The sequence below is a fragment of the Echeneis naucrates genome, chromosome 19 (genome assembly GCF_900963305.1).
Source record: "Echeneis naucrates chromosome 19, fEcheNa1.1, whole genome shotgun sequence".
Taxonomy (NCBI): Eukaryota; Metazoa; Chordata; class Actinopteri; order Carangiformes; family Echeneidae; genus Echeneis; species Echeneis naucrates.
The window spans coordinates 9,818,682-9,840,389 of NC_042529.1; the positions used below are offsets into that span (position 1 = coordinate 9,818,682).

Sequence of the window (21,708 nt, forward strand, 5' to 3'; positions counted from 1 at the left end):
TAATAACAGCACCACATTTGCCACTGTAAACCTTCACCATCAAACTGAAACTAATCCTGTTGAGAATTTGAGCATCAACAGTTGGCTTCGTTTGGACCGCAGCCTGATGTATCAGACAAAAACACTGTAAGGCGACCTCAGACTATGACGTTAATGTTTACGTATGTGTTTTTCAGGCCTATTGCTTCAACCTGACAGACAGCAAGCAGGCCGAGCTTCGGCCTTTCTCCTGTAAAATGAATAACAGCCAGTACATATTGAATGTCATTGAGAACACCGCCCTCTTGTGACCACAACCACAGCAACTGCTGACCTCTGCAAGTATGATCTTAAAATTGATTTCTTTGTTTTGGAAAGAGTAAATAATTTCAAGATTGGTATGGACAGTGTGCATTAGCAGTAACAATGACTGTTGTGGTTAAATAATTGCTATGGGCTGACGGGGATCGGAACATTCATATTTGGAAAACTAAATAGTTTAAATATATGTTTGTTCTACTACAGTTTATCAGGAGTATATAAAACTTTTAATGTCAAACAATGCTTGATGATTATGTTTTATTGTAGGAATTTTACAATTCATAGAAACAGTGGAGTGTATCATTTGACAATATAATTTCAAGAAGAATTTAGCTTAAAGTTATCAAAAATAGCTACAAATTCTTTTCAGAATTGAGAGAATATTAACATATTAACAATCATGGCAAATGCCTGTAAAACGTTTAATTAGGAGATAAATCTCACTTTAAAAACCAAACAAAAATCCTTTACTATGTTGAGGACAACAGTGGTCGTCTATCCGCGAAAAATGTATCCTAAATCTTGTCTATTTGTGCATAATTTATATACAGTCGATATCAATGCAATGTCTCTGCATTAGATCGTACCTCTATTTTAAATGGCCACTGATACATCCCAGCTCTACAATCAGAGCCTCCTGTTGACTTTCCACGAATTACAAGCTGCAAATTACATATGTATTTCAATGTTTTGCAGGTCAAAAAATACTTTTATCTGATGTCATTTTTCTGTCTTCACCCCATAGCACTTGCCCCGTAAAATATTTAAGGCCCTTCTATTTGTATATTACAACCAGTTCATGTAGTCGTTTTAACCATGTTTTAGTTTGTTGCTTTACCTCTTGCCGCTTTCAGGAGCACCTTCACTGCCCCTCTTCATCTGACAAAGTGTAGACTTGCATTCATGTGGTTGAAAAAATACAAACTCCTCATACACACAAAGAAAACAAATAACTTTTAAAAAAAATCTCTATTTTTAACATGATTTAACATGATATAAAATTATCAGCGAGACTAGTTCAGGCTAAATTCAAGTCCTCCTCAACTTCATCATCCTCTTTTTCATGTAGCCTATGGTCACCAGAATCCATTTGAGTTCCCATTTCTTTCTGCAGGGCCTGTACACTGGCCTGGCTGATGTAGTATCTGACATTCTGTGATGGCAACAGTTTCTGGAGCTCCTCCAGCTTACGATAGGCCTAAACAGGAAAGACGTGTCAAGAGTCATACTTCAGTTTAATACTTTCTCTGTCTGGATGCAGACATACTCTTTCTCTCTTTTTAATCAATTGTCATTGCACTTTGCAACTGCAGAGTAAAATAACAGTTACCACTTGGAAGTTTCCTTGCTGACAGTGGTGTTCCACCAAAAAACCAAATGCATCTCCAATCCTGACAGCAGGGTCCAACTCTGGCTCCTCCAGCAAGGCTTCACATAACCGCACCGCCTCGCCAGCATCTTCTGCATATATCCTGCAGAGGGATGGATAAGGACCGTCAAAATCAAACCTCAGATTAAATCCAAAAAAAGGAAAACTTTTTATGCAAAACTAACCAATAAGAGGTACTGGCATAGATAAAAAAGAAAAGAAAAAAAGAAAAAGGAAAAGTAATGTTCTTACCTGCGCAAGTGGACAAATTTTTTAATGAGGGTGATCTTATGCTGCAGGTCAGCCATTCTTGCTTCCTGTTTTCCAGTTGAGTCCCTCACTTTTGAAAAACACTTGGCAGCCTCAGTCAATGCATCTAGAGCCTTCTCATAGTTTTGGTAATCATCAATCTCAACCTTCATAAGCAAAAAAAAAAAAAAAAAATCCCTATTTGTTTTTTCAATATTTCAGCTTTATAAATTGTCTGAAAACATTAAGTTAAAGACACTAGTTATTATCATTAAGAATTAAGAAAGAACACCATAAACTACAACAAGCACTACAACAAAAAACAAGCCTACTGTGTTATTTGGAGTAATTTGTTTATTCTTTTTTTTTTTGCTTACTGCATTTATTTTTACCTGAGCACAGGCTTCATAGAAGCCACCAAGCAGGTCTGGAGCTCTGCCTTTCGTGTAGAAACCAATGATAGTCTTCACGATCTCTGGATTTTTCCGCCAGTCCAGAGACTGCAGGTAGTTGGCAGCCATGATGAAAAGCTCCTTCTGACGGCAAACGTTGGCAAAGAAAACTATTTTCTCTGTGTCGCCTGACTTGAGGAGTGCTCTCATAGCCTATATAAAAAAAAAAGAAGATAACATTTAACACGGTCAAACTTGAACCTAAGTGTTATGGTTACGGTTGGGTATTTGTATTTTTCTGTATAGCAGATATTGCTGATTGCATGTGACACAACTGATGGGCTCTCACCTAGATTTCTGCTAGATATTCCAAACTTGCCAAGAATATATGGTATAATAATGTTTACTTCACACTACAGCCATACCTTGAGCTTGTTGCCCGCTTGTGTATATTTCTTGGTAGCCAGGTGGTAATTTCCCTGACGCATGCAGCAGTCAGCTATCCTTTCCAGCACCTCCTTGCGGGCCTCTTCAGACAAATCTTTGGAGTCAGTGACTGTCATTCTCTCAGCCAGCTCGTCTGTGATGGTCAAGTTCTGGGTCACACACAGCTCCAAGGCTTGATGATACTGGGTACAGGTACAAGCAGAAAAATAAAGACACACATAGTAATGCGCCTGTTTGAACTGGTACTTCCATTTATAGATAACAATCGGCCACACACTGGTACCTTCTTGGCTGCTACAAGTAAATCAACAGCCTTTTCATACTGGGAATGTGTGATGAAGAAGTCAGAGCAGCGGGCCAGGAGGGCTGGGTCTGAGTTCTCATTTAGATCATCAGCAATGAGCTGAAGAGCAGAGAATTGTTGGGTGGTAAAAGCCAATTCAAGAGCTTTGGAGACGTAACCAGCCTACAATGGAGAGAATAACAAAAATATACAGCCTTAATAGGGGAAAACACCTCTTTCTTCACCCAGCAACATAGTTCAGTTTAAATATATGGTGCAGTAATATCCCCTTGTGGACTGACTGAGAATGCATCAATCCAAGCAAAATCTAACTGATTCAGAAAAACGAAACATTTGTTATTGACCTTGTGGTAAAGTGCAACAGCTCGGTCCATATGGGTGTCTTTTTCCTCATAATAACAGGCAGCCTCCATCATGTCCTCTGGGTTACTGAGCAGAGCCAAGTTCATCAGCTGATCATCCAGACCGTTCTCCTGTTCAGACACAATAAGAAAGAGAGTCCAGAAAGTACAATGTCTTTTCTTTTCTTTGAACATCATGGCGAATAAAAAAAACTGACTTGAAAGTACAGGGATGAAGTACACAACAGAGCATTTACCTTACAAAGCCGTATGGCATTGTTGTAAGCCTGGGCTCGTGTGTAGAAGTGGACAGCCTGTTTGATATCATCATGACCCTCATAGTGTCTGGCTAGGTGGTATGATGCTGCTCTATCACCTGTTTCATTGGCGATCTCAGATGCCTGGCAGACAAATAAATTATCTGTAGTGTTGACTTTAAGGAATTTTGGTTAGCCCTCAACTTAAAAACACACTATATCATAATTAAAATAAAAGAGAGATATGTGTGTCACTTTAAAACACTTAACACAAAAATTTTACTACATGGAGTCACCTTCTGTATGTTCCCCATGTAACAGTGGACTCTAACCAGAGAAAGGTAATCTTGAGCACACTGATAAAAGTGAAGTGCTGAATCCATGTCTGACTGGCTCTCAAGGTACTGGGCCCACCACTTGTAGATGTTCCTGGATTTATAAAGTGATAGGACAGATGTTTAAGTGCACCTTTGTATTAATACATGAATTGTCCTTAGATGACAAAGTTTTTACCACCAAGAGAAGTTTAGACTTACTTGTCCTTCATTTTATTTACATAGATCTCAAGAGATGATGTATCATCCTGGAGCATTCTGGGAACTTCAGTCCTGTGTGTGTCTGAGTTCTCATAACTGCAACATAAATGACAATCAGACTTTGTTCCCAGGATAAATTTAAAGATATATTACCAAACTACTGCATCATGAACATAGGGCCATGGCAGATTGTGTCTTACTATGCAAGAGCCAGGGTTTTATCACCCATAGATTCCAGGTATTTGGCGTAACTGTAGTAGGTGGTACGCAGATGGATGCGATCATGGATTTCAGCTGTCTCTAATGCTTGCTGCCATTGGCCAGAAGCCTGGTAGAAATTGTTCAGCAGGTCATAGCGTTGACAGCTCTTGTACAACTTTTCGGCATCTTCCTGTTGGAAGACAGGAAAAGATGATGGAAAGATAAATGCTTTTGGCTCGGAAAGTCCCTTGGTCTTTGTGTGGTGAAATGCTTCAACCTAAAAAGAGAACATGTTATTTACAGCTAAAGGATGTGGTATTATGTTGAAATACAGTTATATCTGAAGAACTGAGAAAAATATCCTCTATGTGGATTGTTTTTTTTTTTTTCGGCAGGCCTCATCTTTTTTCAAATGGAACACTGACTCTTGCTATTTTCTCGGCTTTTTAATAGATGATTTTTTTCATGTCAGGAGTTATACTTTCCCACTCTAAAAAGGGTGTCATGCAAATTTGAAGGTTTATTTAAGCCTGTAAGTAGAACGCTAAAACCGTATCTCATTTCCATGAAAGAAATCAATCAATCATGAAGAGAAAATTTTGTACAAGCAGCTCAGTTAGCTTGATTGAGTGAAACATCTCCCATCAGTTAGTGATCACTTGAATACTTGAATATCTTACCAGCATGCCAAGCTGAATGGCCAGCATTGCCACTTGGGCCTCTTGTTCAGGCTCTACCTCCGCCTCCTTCAGTGCTTTTGCTGCCCTGGCGTTTCCCATATTCCCAAGGCACACACGTGCCACATCCAGGCGACAGGTTTTCACACACATCCGTGCCATGTTTTCCCAGACCACTTTACTACAAAGAAACAAAAAATGGCTTGTTTGCAAGGGCGACAAAGGAATGGCGTACACATGCACTGTATTCATCTAGCATGTGTTACATTGATTTCATTTTTGGTCAGGTTTAGAGTTTACATCTTGGGTCCAAACCCTTAGTAAGAATGTAAAAATGGTAACACAATATTAATAATACCCTGGTCTACTGTACATTTCCTTGTTTGTTACTCTCAACACCGCTTGTGCGTCAGGACAAATTTAAATTTTTATCATTATCTTAATAAAAATTCACCACAAGCCATCTATATTAGAAACTCTGATGAGGAGGGACAGTCATGCAAAGAGGTGTGGTTTTGTGCTTTTTTTCCTTTCTTCTTTTGTCTTGCTGACGTAAATCAACCCCTCCAGCCCCTTTTCTTTCCCTTCATTTCCAAATGTGAGATTCCATAGCCATCTGGTCTCTATTTGTGTCCCCCCCCCGCCCCCTCCTTGCTTTAGCTGATACAGATGTGGGCTGTTTACTAAAGTTAGGCAACAGGAAATACCCCAAATCTTTGGGGGCCCTGCTTTAAGGGGGGGATTGGATGCCAAGTAAAGTAAAAGAAAGCAAGGGTAGTAAGTATCAGCCAATATCTTGCTGTACATGGTCACAGAAGATCAACTGAAAGCAAAAAGTGAGACACAAGACTGCAGCTCACAGAGCAGCTAGATTTAGAGAGCCAGAAAAGGAAAGACAAGAGAAGGAGCAGGTCTACATTTGGCCTCTCTTCCCATCCTCTTTTCCTCTCAGGAAGCGCATCCTGTTGCTGGCTGACTTCAGTGGCCAATATGTTTGTTGCACACGAGAGAGAGAGATTTGGCGAACGCCCCCTGGGCTCCAGACAAAAGAGTACACAACAGTGACGTCTAACAGGCGTCTTTTGGACATTCTGTCACACAATGACACACAGACAAACACATGCATTTAAAGTGATCGTGAAGGAGGTGGCCGTTGAGAGCTTGCAACATTTGTGAACTGGTGCCTTGGAATATAACGAACAGCAACTCCCCCATATTTCAACTCTGACCTCCAGGATTTGCAGAGAAACAGCGAGAGTGAGAGAGAGAGAGGGAGGCAGAAGTAGAGGGAGCTGGGTTAGAGGACTCCTTGTTCCAGTCAGGCAGTGGGGAGTCTTCTTGTTCAGAGACAGTCTTGGTAAGCTTAGGCGAAGCCACTAACTCAGCTCCTAGTAACACTGTCAACAGAATCAACACTATCTTTGCATCAATATGAAGGCAATTTGAAGTGACCGAAGAAAAAGAAAGAAGAAAACAATCTACTGTGCACACAGAAACGCCAGCTGCACATGCAGAAGCCCGACCAGTGCAATAACCAAAGCACTGAAGAAAGCACAAGGAAAAGACAACGTATAGAGAGAAAAACAGGGATAAAGCACGAAGAGTCCAAGAGTCAAGCTGCAGCCAGCCGGAGTCAGTGGAATGGACCTAGGTGCCAGTTGGATTAATCCCGGCATACCTGCAGTGCTGTCTGAGGAGGAGGGCTGAGGATCTGCCACAACAACAACAAAATCCTGAATGAGGATGAATGGAGATGTTCTTTAGCTAAGCCTCAAGAAAACACTCTTGCCAAGTCCACCTCTGTGTGAGCTGGGACAGCAAAAGCTAACAGCTGGAGGAGGAGAGGAGCCAGGGGGCCCTGAGCACTGGTGGTGCTACTGCCCCTGAAGAGATAGACGGGATCGGGCAGGACATTGAGGAAGAACCGGGTTTGGAGGACGGACACGAGGGAGGGGGCGAGGTGGCGGGTGGCAGGTGTCGCATGGCCGTGCAGAGGCTGGTGGCGGCAGCGGTGGCAGTAGCCCTGCTGTCCCTGGTCTTAAACAATGTTGCAGCTTTCACCCCAAGCTGGGTCCTGCAAGCCCTGGAGGACGGACGCAAGCGGAGTGTGGGACTATGGAGGATGTGCCCCACTGGGGGGGAAAGGGGTCGTGATGACATCCAGAATGGGAAAAGAGGGCAAGGGACACAGAGGCAGTGTGAAAGTATTGAATGGGGGTCTGAGCATGCAGGCTACCAAGAATCCCGCAGCACTGTCAAATGTAAGTTTTTACTTTAATTTAGACTTCAAGTTTATCTGTAACAGTGTTATTCATGTGTGTAATTTTCTTATTGGATGTGTTGAGTGATTGATTTGATGTGAGAGATTATTCAGTATACGTCAAAACCAAAATACCGAAATTCGTCTACTAATGTGTGTGAAAATATTAGTCCATGGCAGCCAGCCCTGTATTTCTTGGCAATAACGTTGTCAATACGGATGAATTTGGATGAATTTAAGGACACAGTGACAGTTGGGACAGATCTTTCCCTTAGCTCCATTGAGAAATTCTCATTCAAAAATGTCCACTCACCAGCTTTATTTTGGCACAATGGACAGCAACAAAGACATGACTCACCATTCATGATAAAATAGTGGTCATGTTGACATCACCTTCCTAAAACTCTGTAGTATGGTACTTTTTCTGTTGCAGACATATTATCAAAAAATCTTTTAAGATCAGGATTTCTGATTCCAACTTGATATGAAGGAATTAAGATCATTTAGCAGGAAATATGACACAGCTCTTCTTATGCTCTCTCAAGTGCAGTTTGACATGATGCGAGCATGCAACCTGATGGCGACGGTGGCCCTGACAGCCGGTCAGCTGATATTCCTTCTAGGCCTGATGGAGCTGCCTTTCATCACACAGGAATCACAGTGGTGGGAGGAAGCCATCGCTGCACTCTTCCAGCTAGCCAGTGAGTATCAGTGTTCCTGCAGCTTGTTTGGTTAAATTGCTTTGCATCAGAAGAGAGATACGCCTGATGAGGACATCTCTGCTGAATTATCCTATCCAAAATGTATGCATATTACATCAGTGTGACAGAGCGAGAGAAATATTGACGCTGTAGAGAAAAGTTCACATGCTCTCTGGTGGAACACCAATTTGTGAGGAGCAAATCCTACATGAAACACATGAAAAAAGAAAAACGTATAAGTTCATTCAATCTGTATTTTGATGTTCTCTAAAAGGGACAGTACAAACACCACGTGAACTAAGAGAGCAGCCTAACTGAGAGAGATGAAACTGGGAAAACAGAAAACTGAAAGAGAGCCATTCTATTGGGACATGGCTTAATGCAGTCTGGGTAACAAAAGCTTTCTCCCCCACACATCCATCCATCCCACTGTGCCACTTTAAAGAGTTGGCTGGCATTGCCTGTCCCAGTGGCCCTACTGAGGAAGTTTGTTCAGTGTGCAGTGGTCGCTCAGCCACTTGGTATCATTGTAGAACAGTGGAATGAAGGGGGTCTTTTCTGGGTCTAAATTTAGTCCCAGTCCAGAATCCATGGGCCAGAGTTGCAGTGAGCCAGGGAGCGACTGTCAGGCGCCAGGATATCCCTGCTCAGGACGAGGAAATGTCTGTGACTACCTGTTATGCAAACCGCCAAGCCGAAGAAGGAAAAAGAAGGGAGGGGGCTATGGACGGGAAAGATAGTTTCGACAAGGGCTATGTGTTTGTGTCTGCACTGGTAGGAGGGATTAAGCGCATGCATTTTCGTCTGTGTATGTGTGTGTGTTGTGATTGTGTGTTTACAGTGTGTTTTGGTAAAGAAACGTCCTGTGATACACATCACTGCAGGGTGGGAATTGCCTCCATCTAGATAAGCTGAACTCACTTTAAGTCTATGTTTACAAAATGTCTAAGAGCAGCAGAAAATAAAACCTTCTGTTTATCATTAGCATGTATCAGTGCAGCAGGGATAAGGACTTTGTCTAAGATCTTGATAAAAAGGGATTGAGACCCACCCAACGTTACTGTATTTTCCAATATTAGACAACACTACAAACATGGCAAAGAAGCAAAATGACATGTGTCTTTGCAGAATGTTGCCAACTGAAAACACACACACAAAGGAATACTGATATAAGAGCCAAACTGATATAATTGAAATTAGTCCCAAATTCATAAATTATTACCCTTGTAAAAATGTTATGGTGGAGACACAAGCGTGCTTAATTCGGTTTCACTGGATCAACATGTGGATCAAAAAGACTAATGTATTGTACAAACTGAAACTTAGACTTAGCAAGATAGAATGAGACCGTAAGGGATCACTGAAGTTGTAGCGATTATAAGGGAGACACGACTCACCAAATGTAACTGACCACAAAAATTTGCTGTGGCAAGGAAAATTTGGGGGATAAATAATGCAGGAATTGAATCAACAGTGATTCATATATTCCAGTCCAAAGATGAACATCTTTGGCCCATTACGCTCAGCTATTTCCGCACCACGTCTGAAAAGAAATGGCAGCGTTTGTTTTGGGCCAAAAAAAGGGCTGCTTTTCACTATTGGAACTAATTGTTATTTTTTGTAAAATATGATCTATTGTCCTAAAATTCATTATTTTTAAAGACATGGAGGAAGCATGGTGACATAGGGGTTAGTGCTGTTGCCCCACAGTAAGAAGGTTGTGGGTTTGGTTCCCAGGCATGGGGCTATTCTGTGCGGAATTTGCATGTTCTCTCCGTGCATATATGGGTTTCTTCCCAGCGTCCAAAGACATCAGCCCTGTGATGGACTGGCAACCTGTCCAGGGTGTATCTCGCCCTTGCCCAGTGTGAGCTGGGATTGGCTCCAGCACTCCCAGTGACTCGGAAATGGATAAGCAGTAGAAGATGAATGAATAAAAGACATGGACAACGGCTTTCCTTTACCCAATTTACCTAAATTCAACTGAAAGGGTCTAATTTTATGAGTGGGGGTAATCATATTTGTCTGTACTGTTCTGTTTAGTAATCTATTAACGATACCTGCTTTAACCCCCTCAAACAAACTGAGCCAGTGAATGAGCTATTTTTACCCCTCACCCTCTTTATGGGAAATGTTTTCATTTTCAGACATGCCAAAATGCTCTGCTATTGCAAGCAGAGTGTGGAATAACAATATCCAGTTCCATTCAGTGATATTTCAGCAGTGTTGGCAGGTCAAGACTGAAAGCACAATATTGGCCATTTCACCTCTGGAGACAATACTGGAATGTGTTTTCTGAATGGACACCGCTCTCATCTGTCAAATGTGACAAATGAAGGTCATATTGCTCTGAGAAGCAGTTAATTCTATCACTTTATTCTTTTAAAGAAGGAATAGAGAGTAAATTTGGGTCTCAGCTCTGTTAAATCTAGTTCAGTAGAGATTCCGTCTTATGGCTGTGGCTCAAGCGATTGCTGATAATTCAGGGGTTGAAAATAGTTTGAGAAAGACATTGAGGGACTCTATTGCAAATTTTAAGAATACATCCAGACATTAGTAACTGGAAGGAAAACAAACCACTTCAATAAATTTTCAAGACATGGCCTTTAGATAAGACTTGTTTAGTTTTCTCTGACAGATCATGTCAAATGTCCAACAAATATATTAACCTCGAAGCTTTGGGTGTGGAGAGGAGGGAAGGAAGGAAGGATGGAAAGAGGAGGAAAGGGAAGGAAATCTGAAAGATAGGTCTATGCCAGAAAAGAGGTTCACACAGCCCACCCTGGCTGGAACCTGAACAGGAGATTATTCATTTTCTTGGATATGGAGCCAGACAGGTTAAACATGAACAGATTAAGCAAACAGTTGCATTCTTATGTGTACACAGTGAGGTAGACACGCAATGATACACAGATAGAATCGTTCACATCCTCAGTTATAACAATGACACCATCTTACTGTAAAGGTAGAGAAAGAAATATAAATTAACCTCCCCTCCTGGTGCCTTTGACTGCTTCAGGAAATTGATTGATTCATATCCTAAAACTCCACCATCCCTATTTCCAGTGATTATTTTTGGTCCCTGTATTTAAACCACTGTGAATGAGATCTCAGATATGCATTATTGAGGAACTACTGCTAATGACTACTCTTGAATGTGGCAAAAAAGCCTTCTAAGGAATGTATGAATCAGTGTGGACTTTTATCCACACCTCTAATGGTAAAGAATGAGGAAAGGTGCAGACAATGGAGACTCTTAGAGTCTTGATAGAACAAAGTTAAGATCAAAGAAACAGCATGGAATTTAGGGCTTTGACTTTTTACTTTTTCCTCATTGCGTGACTCCAACTATTGTGAATCAAAGAAATCAGGAGATAAAAGTTCTCAAAGGGTTCTCCGAATACAATCATGCTCTATATATTTACACTGTTGAGAACTTTGATCTTAAGATCATAGAAGTTCTTCCTCAGAGGAAATTGTTTTCCATATTCAAAGGACCCACACAGAGCTCCTGCTGAACTGAAATACAAGGCAAAAGGGATGGATATCTAAATGGGCCACAAAAAGCTACATTAGCTTTACCTATATGTTCAATTTAACTACAATTCCTTTATTTTCCCAACAATGGGGAAATGCCAATTGCTGCATATTACCATCATGAGAACCAAGCTTTTATTAGGTATGCATGTTGGTGGGACTATTCTGATTGTACACAAATCTTTTTTCTGTGCTTTGGTAAACACAAGATGACAGAGACAAGTGTCCGCAAATGAGGCTCACAGGTCTACGTTAAGCAAAATTAAGTACAATGGCAAAAAGAAGCCAAATTGTAATATCCTCATATGAGAATGCAAGGTCTTAGAAGGCTAAATCAGGTAAAAAAAAAAAAAAGAAAAAAAAAAAGGCCATAGATAGACTGTGATGAAATTTTAGGTTAAAAAAATGAATATCACACATGATCATTCATTTTAGTGACATTAATGACAACATATGTTTTTTCCTAGTGCCACGCAAAGTCATTTTAATTTGTCCAGTATCTCAGTTTGTGACCAAATTTGGCAAAACTTATGAGCACGCTGGCAGACGCATCTAAAAAAGATGGTGAACATTGCTTGTCTCTCTGTCACTCACAGGTTTTGTGCTGGTGATTGGACTTGTGACTTTCTACAGGATTGGGCCCTACACACACCTGTCCTACTCCTGCTACTTGGACATAATGGCTTGCCTGCTGGCCACACTGGCTGCAGCTATGCTTATATGGAACATTTTACACCGCCGTGATGACTGCCTTGCACCTCGGGTTATCATCATCAGTCGCTCACTGGCAACCTCTCTCCACCCACGTCTAGACAATGACTATGTGGAATCACCTTGTTGAGCCATGTGACCTCATGAGCTGAGCCAATGAACTGATGGGGACTGCACACACTACTACTCCAGCTGGAGCTTCAAAGGTGACTCTCGAGGGAAGAAGACTTTTACAGTGACTGGACTAACATGTACCTGTAATTGTAGAACTCTATATTTCAAAACTCCTTTCACCACAAACAGAGATATCAGAATAATTCTGCTGCCTTGTGAGCAAAAGTCACACATTAAAGATGAATCTATAAAGCAGTCCTTAAGTTCCAAACATATTAAAAAACTATGATGTTTCATTTATTCATAATGGGTGTACTAATCATTAGCTAAAACATAGAATTTGGACTAGGACTATCAATTATGAAACATCATTCTTATGTAAAGATCAAGCTGGAACTTGACCTATTTTGTTATATGTGCACTTATTAAATGGCCACCTGTGTAATTATAAATTGGACATCATGAAAGATGTTGAAAATATAATACCAGAATACCTCATAATTGTTTTCATTCTTTTACGGCTTATTACAATTTTAATACATATTAATATTAATTTTATATGGGTAAGGTAGATGTAAACTAACATGATAAAAGGAGAAGAGTCCACCTCAACAAACCTTTTGGTTTCACTTGTACAAATCAGTGGTAACAATTTCATATTTCAAAAAAAGCCATCAGGATGGATATTTGCAATGCAAATGTTAAAAAAAAGGTAACATTTTCATTCGCAGTCACAATGACAAAAATAATTTTCCACTTGAAAAAAGAAAAATAAAAAATTCAAGTGACTTGGCAATTTATTTATGTGAATGGATTTTTAAAAAGCACTTGTTAAATTTATAGTAACATTGGCATTAAGTTACGTACTTCATTGTGAGATGGCATACACATTTACATATTATAATAATCACCACATAAATGTTTCACGATGCTCTCTATATGAATTTTTGCTCGCTTGTGGTACATACTATATACTTAAATTAATATAATTGTGTAAAAAATAGTTGCATCATAAGTAGTATAATTGTGACCATATCATACATCTACAAATAACTCCAGGCAATCTGTGTGTGTTCCACGTTGCCAAACATAGGGGTACATTAAAATAATAATATATCATATAAAGTCAATAAATTCATTGGATAATATTCACAGTGGTTGCTGCTTTTGCTCTTTTGGTTTCCTCTACTCCTGAAAAATTGACAATAGAGAACTTCTTTAAAAATGTCTTCACATATTTTTTCTAAGACATGATGACCCAATGAACATCTATGTTTCACTCTCAAGATCTTTTAAGATTACTTTGAAAGTATATAGTGAGAATATTGACCTGCAACATATAATACAAAGAAATTGAATAAAGAAAAGTGCTGCACATACGTACATATTTCAACATTTGAAATGCAGAAATCCTACTTCAAAATTAACCCTCAATTAATAATCAGTGAGACCATTGGATGAATTATATGAGAGGACTTAAATAGTACCATTCTCAATATTTAGATGATACTAGTTTCTTTAAATTATGTGCTAAAATTGGAGAACTGTAATGACTGTATGCAGTGAATGGCGTACTTGACAAATGGCATAAACTGAGAGTATGATAGTTGTCAACTACACCTAATTGCGATGTCAAGAATATCCGTACATCTGTCTCTGCTTCAACCAAAACACTTCCTCAGGTGTGTTTTGCTGTTAAATAGCAAACACAATAACAAAAGGACATTAAGAGAAAGCTTATGTTCGTATGGGCTGATAACCTCAGTTTAAGTCAAGGACAACATGAATGAAAGGAAATAGCAGTTTTGACTGAATAAAGCTCTTCCAGCCTTTATCTGCCTTGCAAGACAGAAGCACATTCACACTGAGAATATCTGGGTTCTGGATTAAATAAATTAAGACATTTTTCATTCAACATTTTCTCTAATCCACTCAGAACATTCAGGGACAAGCCTGATGACATTTTGCTGTAAAGTCTGTTCTGACTGTTGGACTTTTTGGATCTTGCTACACACACATACACATTGATTACTTAAATGTCTGTGATTTCTGTAAACTGACCGTTTAGGGTGCATGTGTGATATTGGTGTTATATCTCTAGTGTCTCCAACAGACCTGTTATTATATGGCCTAAAATATATGTACTGGATGAAATAGGTCCGACTGCTGAAATAGAGAACATTAGTCAATTTGAGTACCATAGAGACAACTCCCAGATGATACAGGTTATTGTTGCAGGAAATGCATATTCCTGTGGGTGGAGATTTGCGGGAATCGAACACAATACTGACTTTTTTTGAAGTAGCCACAGTAAAAATAGCCATCAATGTGGAACTTAGTAAAGCTGTCATCGGGCCTATTAAATTCTTTGGAATATCCGGCCAGTGGGATGTTTTTTTCCCCATTTGTTTGTTTTATTTTCACCTTTGTATAATGTCTGTATGTGCAAAAGTGACACCACTACTACTACTAAAGAATTCAGAATTACAGGGAATACATGATTCAGTGCACTTTTAGTGACCTGACCCAATGTTTGCAAGAATGGAGAAGGCATTTCTTTTGGACTGAAGTGGTAGGGAGACCTTGTGAGTGTGTGTGAGTCACAGTGTGTTTAGAAATGTACATCCCCTCAGCACATACCAACACACTAACAGAAACGGTTGCACATATACACATTGAAGAGTTCCTTCCCTCCGCACAGACACAGAAAAAGTCCTTAATCATGTCCTGTGTTTAAAAATCTATTTCATGCACTTACCTAAACAAAAAAAGTTTGGCTTTGGTGGCTGTAATTTGAGCAGTATCAAACTTAGAAGCAAACTGCTAAGTTTAGAGCAATGTTTTATGTAATTATGCATTTTAATTAAGTATCTAAAATGTATGACACCTTTCCAAAGCAGATATATTAATATGGTATATTTCCTCAATTAGCTGTCAAGTGCCTGATCTAAAAAGTTAAAAATGTTTAAGGATACATTAAAACCAAAACAAAAACCATTATCTGTAAGAGTTCGAAGAAGGATGTAAGAATCAAGGCTACAAAACTATTGTGCTAATTTTGTGTGTGTTGAATTGTTAAAATGTGTTGAGTGAATTGAGAGGTGAGGGAAGCAAGTGGCAATAATCTCCCATTCTAAGCACAACTGCTACTTTGTTGCAGACCATTCTGAGAAGGGTCAAGGCAGGAGTAACAATAAGCTAAAGTTCTGTGTGGAAAGGACTATTACAATAGGTATCTAACAGGGGGATGTGCCTACAGGGATCATTCTGCAATAATGACATGCACATATTGACTCCCTACCTTTTGATGAGCTTGATAGACTTGAAGGCTTCATCCATATTGCCGATGGTCAGGTAGAAACTGAAGTTGAGCATGGCATCCCGGGTGGCCTTCTCACTGTTCTCCAGGCCCACAAAGTCCCTGAGAGCTCGCCTGGACACCATAGAGGGAAGCTGGCCAGGTGTCCCTCTTGATGGCTGGGTCTGGGTTGTAGGCGGTGATGTTGTAGCTAAAAATTCTGTTGACCCTGGATCCCTCTCTCCAGGCTGAGGAGGAATAGAGCAACAGGATGTAAATAATAGGCACCAGTTGACAGAGAGCAGGTTGTCTAGTGTGATCACAAAAATGTAAAATGCTAAATCCTGGGAAAAACACAGAATCAAGGGAATAGGTATAACACAAAGCATCGCCATAACATCACAGAACAAGTCTATTTGTCAACACAAACATTAGGAACTAGACACAAATCACCGAGCTCTCGATATTTTATAGGGAAACTCTTGTGGTGCTGACTTTGGAGAGTCAGTATTTTTTATTTTCTCTTCAATGCAGCACAAGGCATACACAGCCATAGTTTTTGGGAATTTGGTGGCACAAATACTGAAGCTTTCAGAATATATTGCAGGGGACAGATACTTACTTCAGGTCGAAAGACACCACCCCTCCAAAACAATAACTGGGGTGTGTTAGACCAAAAACAAAGAATATGACATCAGAAGAGTGATGGGAACAAATAAAAACACAAGGAATATATTGAAGGTTTCCCCAGGACTGAAACAAGCCTGAATGAAACCCCATCCCAATGAAGAGACAGCATGCACAGAGAACATTATTCTGCAGATTCACCTTGCAGCTGAAATAATAGTAGGGCACATCCAGAGCAAGAAGGGCCTGCAAGCCTCCTGGTTTGGGGTAGCAATCTTGTAGGAGTAGCCCATGCTCCTGGGTACAAAAGAGCGTCACCACTGACACGTCCACCTGAACAGAATGAAGACAACAAACTTTCAAGTTGCTTTACATTTACTTAATAATCCCCTTCTGACTGGTTATCAAGGGACCTTTACACAAAAAAGGTCCCGTATATGTATATGTAAGAATATATTTTTTATCACAGGCAGTCCCCAGAGAAATCCAAATGATCAGCAGTTTTAATTCCAAATTTTGAGTGTTAAAATAACACCGTTTACCATATCCAAGTAACTAGTTGAAGATTCAAAGCTGATTGGCGCCGTCTCACAAACAAAAAGACGGGGTTCACTCTCATCCCAGAAGTGAGACAGGGGACAGCGACCACTGAGCTCTGTCCCCTGAAACTGCTGCCTAAAACACAAATAGGTAATACAGAGCATAAAACACTCAGGGGAGAAAACTCCATAAGGGATGAATCCAAATACAGACAAAAGCAAGTTCATTTACCTTTCGCTGTCCTCAGGATGTGAGATACCACTGGACGGTCTGCCAATGAAGAAGTCGAAGTATGTCACACTGTCCATCTCAACATCATAGAAGTACACTTTGTGATCACGTCGCCCATTAACCTGAGAGGAAATTATCATATTCAGTTAGGAAAAATTTTACATCGGGCTAGATGAAAATTCCCCAAATAAAATCATTTCTAATTTTTGAAAAACCCATTTTAAAAAAGTGTGACTATTAAAGTGTGACTTTTACATGTTGTACATTCACCTGAGAGATGAGGATGCTGACTTGGCTGCCGTTGGCATTACACTTCACTGAGCTCAGGGCTCCCAGATTAGGGATCTGTTCAGACAGGTTCTTAGCGCTGCAGTGAGCTTTGGCATCTCTTAAAGACACATGTTGGACAAGTATGGATAAAACATAAGTTTTGCCAATACATGTATGCTAGCTTCTTTATACTACTTTTCAACAAAGGGAAGTGACATCTATATTAATGTCATACCTTCGGGAGAGGTCAAAGACTCTAATGTGGGCTGTGTCTGTTCCAACAACTAGGTAAGACTGGCACACACTGAGTAGCATGGGGTTGCCTTCTGCCTTGGTAAAGTTCAGCAGTTGTTTTACAGTGCCCTAAAAAATTCACAATAGTTTTGGAGGGGGGGTTTTATGAGATGAACATTCAAATATTTCTCACATTCCTGCATAATTAACAATAATAATACTGGATAGCGCATTCAAAATGGGTAAACACACCTGTGGAGTGCGGATCTGTACCCTGTTAGGTTCTACCGTGTAGAGGTTCTCGCCATGTACAGCTACTACATGGGAGTCGCAGGGAAATGATCCTGAAAAATCAGTGAGAGAGAAGGTAGAATTAGGAGAGGAACAGAAAGGAAAGACAGAAATTCAGGCAGTCTCTCAGTGTCACTCTGTTGCACCTGTATTACGTAGAACTGTCCCAGAGAGCTCATACACAGTGATCTGCTTGCCATTCCACACTGTCACTGAGTCCTGTTGGTATGACAATAAACCTGTTGTTACCATGATAATGGTTAAAATTTGTATATGTTAACAACAGTTAAACTATGAAGTAATGCTTTCTGCCACCAAATTCCTTTCATTCTTACCTTAATCACACACACTCCCTTGATGTGCACATCAGACTGCAGAGCAAGGTTCACTCCTGTTTTAAAATTGGTGATGCTGAGCTGGGTTGGGGTAAGCTGCATGGCTGCCACCTGTTGGCTGAAGTGGGCTGACATCACATGTTCACACAGGATCAGGACTGTGTCTGAGTTGTTTGCTGCCAGCAAATTGAGGCTGGAACCCCACTGAAATGCAAGGTCTGAGTGAGCTTTCACATAGGCATATATTCCCTATTTTTTCATGGCAAGTGTTTGATATTCATTTATGTGAACAAGGTTGTTTCTTATAAATGCTACAGTACCTGAAGCTGAGTGACGTTTCCTTGTATTTCAGTGGGGGTCTGTAACTTCCACTGGGCCTTGGTGTCACAACTACTACTTCCTGGCTGGGCCACCATCCTCCACAATGCAATGCGCCCATGGCTGGTGCCAGCTGCCAGGATTTCTGAAAAAGCCACAATTTTATACTGTATATGGGCAACAAATCTCCAAACACGAGCAACAATGTGATATGTGTTCTTATGTGTTCTTATCCAGTCTAGAGAATATGATGAAATATAGCATCTGAAAATCATCTGCAAATCAACAGGAATGTGCACAAAAAACAGCACTTTCTCGCTTACAACTTAGAAGATAGAAAAATGAATTTCGCTGTCACCTTTGCCTGCACAGTATGAAACACAGTTTATGATCTCTCCTCTCTCGAACCCCAGCATCTCATCCAGTGACAAAACATAGTTGTCATCTCGCTCTAGGTCCCAAAGCCTAGAGAACAGAGTGACTGAACATTATACTGGCTTCAAAGGTATATCTGTGTGTGTTTGTACAAACAATATACCTGATAACCTGTTCCCCTGTGGCTGTTATAAGGAGGCCGTTGTCTGTCCAGACAATGTCTACATTCTGCCCAGACTTGCTGCTCAACTTCACCTGTCATGACAAATATAAATCATAATTTTTTTTCTCATTTATAGTGATCTACATGCATGAACATCAGCCATCACAATTACAATTTCAATAAAACTGAAATAATTGTGTCCTCAATTATCTTATCTTAGTAACCCTAACTCACCTTCATGAACATCTGGGCACTTCCCTCAGATCCCAGAGTGTATTGTGACAGCATCATGGTCTCTGTGATCACAGCGAGTACCTCTCTCTTCTCATGGTAGAACAGTTTCTTAATGGAACCCTCCACACTAAGAAGTGTGCTAGTCTTACACTGCTCATCCACACTGAGGACCTTACCTTTATACAGGGGACACAGGGTTAAAGATTTTTTTTTTTTTATAAATTCTATTTATTAGGATTTTAAATCAAAATAGATCAGGTCGAGTTTCAGATTCATTTTGTTTGGAGTTTCTAACAGGCCTAATCACAACTATGTCAGTAAAAAACACATTTTGACATGTATTGTATTTTTTCAAAACACTTGTGACACTGGCTATGGAGTAATAGCAAATGCATACTTGTAAATAGCTCCTTCAAACTTTTTATACCCTCCCGACACTCTCTAAATTTATGGTAGACATTTTTTGTGTTTAATGTTTTGTTGTGATGGAACATATCACTATAGTTAGAAACCATCATTGAAATATATAAACACAGCAGCCAAAAAAAAAAAATTATTTTTGTTGTTACGTGCCAATATGCACTGTCTACCAGAGATATTATTGCTGGAAATTGTTGGTCACGGACACTGTTGAAGTCTTGAAGAAGAAATGGTACATTTAAAATCAACAACAAGAATTGACGTAAAATACAGATTTCAAACAACAAAAGACAAACTCACCATCTACAGTGCTGACAAAGAAAGCAAGCCCTTCCTGTGGGCCCATTTTGAGGGGTGCTCCCTTCCAGCTGAACATATCTAAAGCACTCTCATCTCCACCCACTGATGCCCGTGCTAGCATTGCCACATCACTGTAATAGGAGTTCTATCAATAAGACGGCATTTCGAGAGAACATACTAATAACATAGTGTTTTCAGTGTAAGCTTATTATTTTCTGAGGAAAATAAGAAAAAATTGAATACTTACTCTCCTGGTGAAGTAGGCCTGAAGATGCAGCAAGTTAAAGGTTTGTTGAATTCATGTTTCCCCAGATAGTTTCCTTGAAGTTTCCCTCTTGCATCTACCTTCCACACTGCTAGTCCTCCAGTCTGTCAACAAATATGTGCACAATGTATATGCTGGGCATTAAGAAGTCAAGTCAAGTTTGTTGGCAATAGTTGACATCTATTGACCGTATATTGGGAGGCTATGAATACATGAGTATGTAGATAAAAAAATTGAATTTGTTTCCACTGCAACACACTCACCTGGTCCCCGCTTACCAGGCGGCTACCAGAGCTGCTCCACTCCATCAGCGTGATACAGGCTTTATGTGTGCTGGGGAGGATAGTCTGATCTCCGGAGGGGTGTGTCAGCAACTTTACCTCTCCATTCTCCCAGCCTATTGCTATTACTGGCTTTGTGGGATGCCAGCGGAGCACTGTAGGCTGGTGTTGACATTCTACATGGCAACTCTCCACATACTCCCCCTACGAAATAAACAGGGGGGGGGGAGGTTGAAGGATGCAAAATGTGTGAGGTGTGCTTAATTACTAATATTCACACAGTGTGAATATGAGAGCTCTTTCTCGGGCAGAAGGCATCTTCAGAGCATAGTGTTTACCTGGTGCAGGTAGAGGTCTACATTGCCACCGGTGGTTGGGCTGCTTGAGGCCACAGCAAGAACAGGAATAGCCGAGTGCCAGGTCAACTGAGAGGGTACAGCACTGCTTTCAGGAGCCTCAATACGGTGATCGAAATACACCGCCATGTCTCCAGTGCTCCTCTCTGAATACAACAGAGGAGATATCAGCTGGATGGATCTTACAATACTAAAATTGGCTGTGGACCTACTCTTCCCTGTAGATGTCTGGTTTAATGAACCCTACAATTACTAACTAGTTAACTAGATTGTAACCCAAAAGAGTCTTCAATGATTCACAATTTATTATTTTGCTTTAGCTTGGCTAGCGACAGTTTCTTCATCAGTGCTCCTTAACAATATAGACTGTGATTAAGATGTAAATTCACTGTAATAGTTGGCACTGTTAGTTAACATAACATAACGTTAAGCTATTATAGGACAGACGGTTTGGTTAGCTTTAGCTACTAACATTAGCTTAGCTAAGTAAGCTAGGCAAGGCTAGCATTAATAGCTGACGTACAATGGCGTTAAACGCTCATTAAAACTGTCTCTACACTCACCTGACTTATGGTTTCTTCAGCTTTAAGTCAGTTCAAATAGTTTCTAGACTCCAAAGACCTTTAAAAATCAAAACTGAGCTAAACTTCCAGTGTTGTTGAGCAGCCTGCAGTCTGAGCATAAAGCGTCTCTCACAGTTGCCCCTGACAACCTTCGGAGGCGGACAGAGGGCGGAGCTACGTAAAAGACCGAAGGTAGCCGAAGTGGTAGTCG

General features: G+C 40.3%; 2 protein-coding genes across 3 annotated transcripts; one reads left to right on the plus strand and one right to left on the minus strand.

The window, feature by feature from the left end:
- Positions 1–608: 608 nt before the first annotated feature.
- Positions 609–21,625, minus strand: ift140 (intraflagellar transport 140 homolog (Chlamydomonas)). 2 transcript variants are annotated; one of them, XM_029527907.1, is made up of 30 exons: positions 21,498–21,625; positions 20,917–21,080; positions 20,561–20,782; positions 20,280–20,401; positions 20,033–20,163; positions 19,313–19,488; positions 19,079–19,170; positions 18,899–19,005; positions 18,543–18,685; positions 18,223–18,426; positions 18,034–18,106; positions 17,849–17,940; positions 17,598–17,725; positions 17,363–17,480; positions 17,093–17,214; positions 16,864–16,996; positions 16,523–16,654; positions 15,698–15,942; positions 5,077–5,254; positions 4,396–4,586; positions 4,196–4,291; positions 3,956–4,088; positions 3,660–3,803; positions 3,406–3,534; positions 3,041–3,223; positions 2,736–2,939; positions 2,311–2,523; positions 1,922–2,085; positions 1,631–1,772; positions 609–1,498 (listed from the first exon to the last, which is right to left on the minus strand). In XM_029527907.1, the coding sequence occupies exons 2-30, from the start codon at positions 21,061–21,063 to the stop codon at positions 1,319–1,321; spliced, it is 4,344 nt and encodes a 1,447-aa protein (XP_029383767.1). In that variant the 5' UTR covers positions 21,064–21,080; positions 21,498–21,625; the 3' UTR covers positions 609–1,318. The 2 variants fall into 2 exon arrangements, with proteins under 2 accessions (XP_029383767.1, XP_029383768.1); XM_029527908.1 differs by lacking the exons at positions 20,561–20,782; positions 20,917–21,080; positions 21,498–21,625 and having other exon boundaries at positions 20,033–20,177; positions 20,280–20,364.
- tmem204 (transmembrane protein 204) lies at positions 6,073–14,981 on the plus strand. The gene is made up of 3 exons (XM_029527909.1): positions 6,073–7,334; positions 7,879–8,034; positions 12,168–14,981. Exons 1-3 carry the CDS (start codon positions 7,055–7,057, stop codon positions 12,410–12,412), a joined length of 681 nt encoding a protein of 226 aa, XP_029383769.1. The 5' UTR covers positions 6,073–7,054; the 3' UTR covers positions 12,413–14,981.
- Positions 21,626–21,708: the final 83 nt, after the last annotated feature.

Coding starts and splice junctions, on each gene's coding strand:
- ift140 (XM_029527907.1), bottom strand. CDS start 21,063: ATGGCGGTGTATTTCGATCACCGTATTGAGGCTCCTGAAAGCAGTGCT. Junction 20,402..20,560: donor GCCTGGTAAGCGGGGACCAG/GTGAGTGTGTTG, acceptor ATTTGTTGACAG/ACTGGAGGACTAGCAGTGTG. Junction 16,997..17,092: donor CATCCTGAGGACAGCGAAAG/GTAAATGAACTT, acceptor TTTGTGTTTTAG/GCAGCAGTTTCAGGGGACAG.
- tmem204 (XM_029527909.1), top strand. CDS start 7,055: ATGGCCGTGCAGAGGCTGGTGGCGGCAGCGGTGGCAGTAGCCCTGCTG. Junction 7,335..7,878: donor ATCCCGCAGCACTGTCAAAT/GTAAGTTTTTAC, acceptor TGCTCTCTCAAG/TGCAGTTTGACATGATGCGA. Junction 8,035..12,167: donor TGCACTCTTCCAGCTAGCCA/GTGAGTATCAGT, acceptor TGTCACTCACAG/GTTTTGTGCTGGTGATTGGA.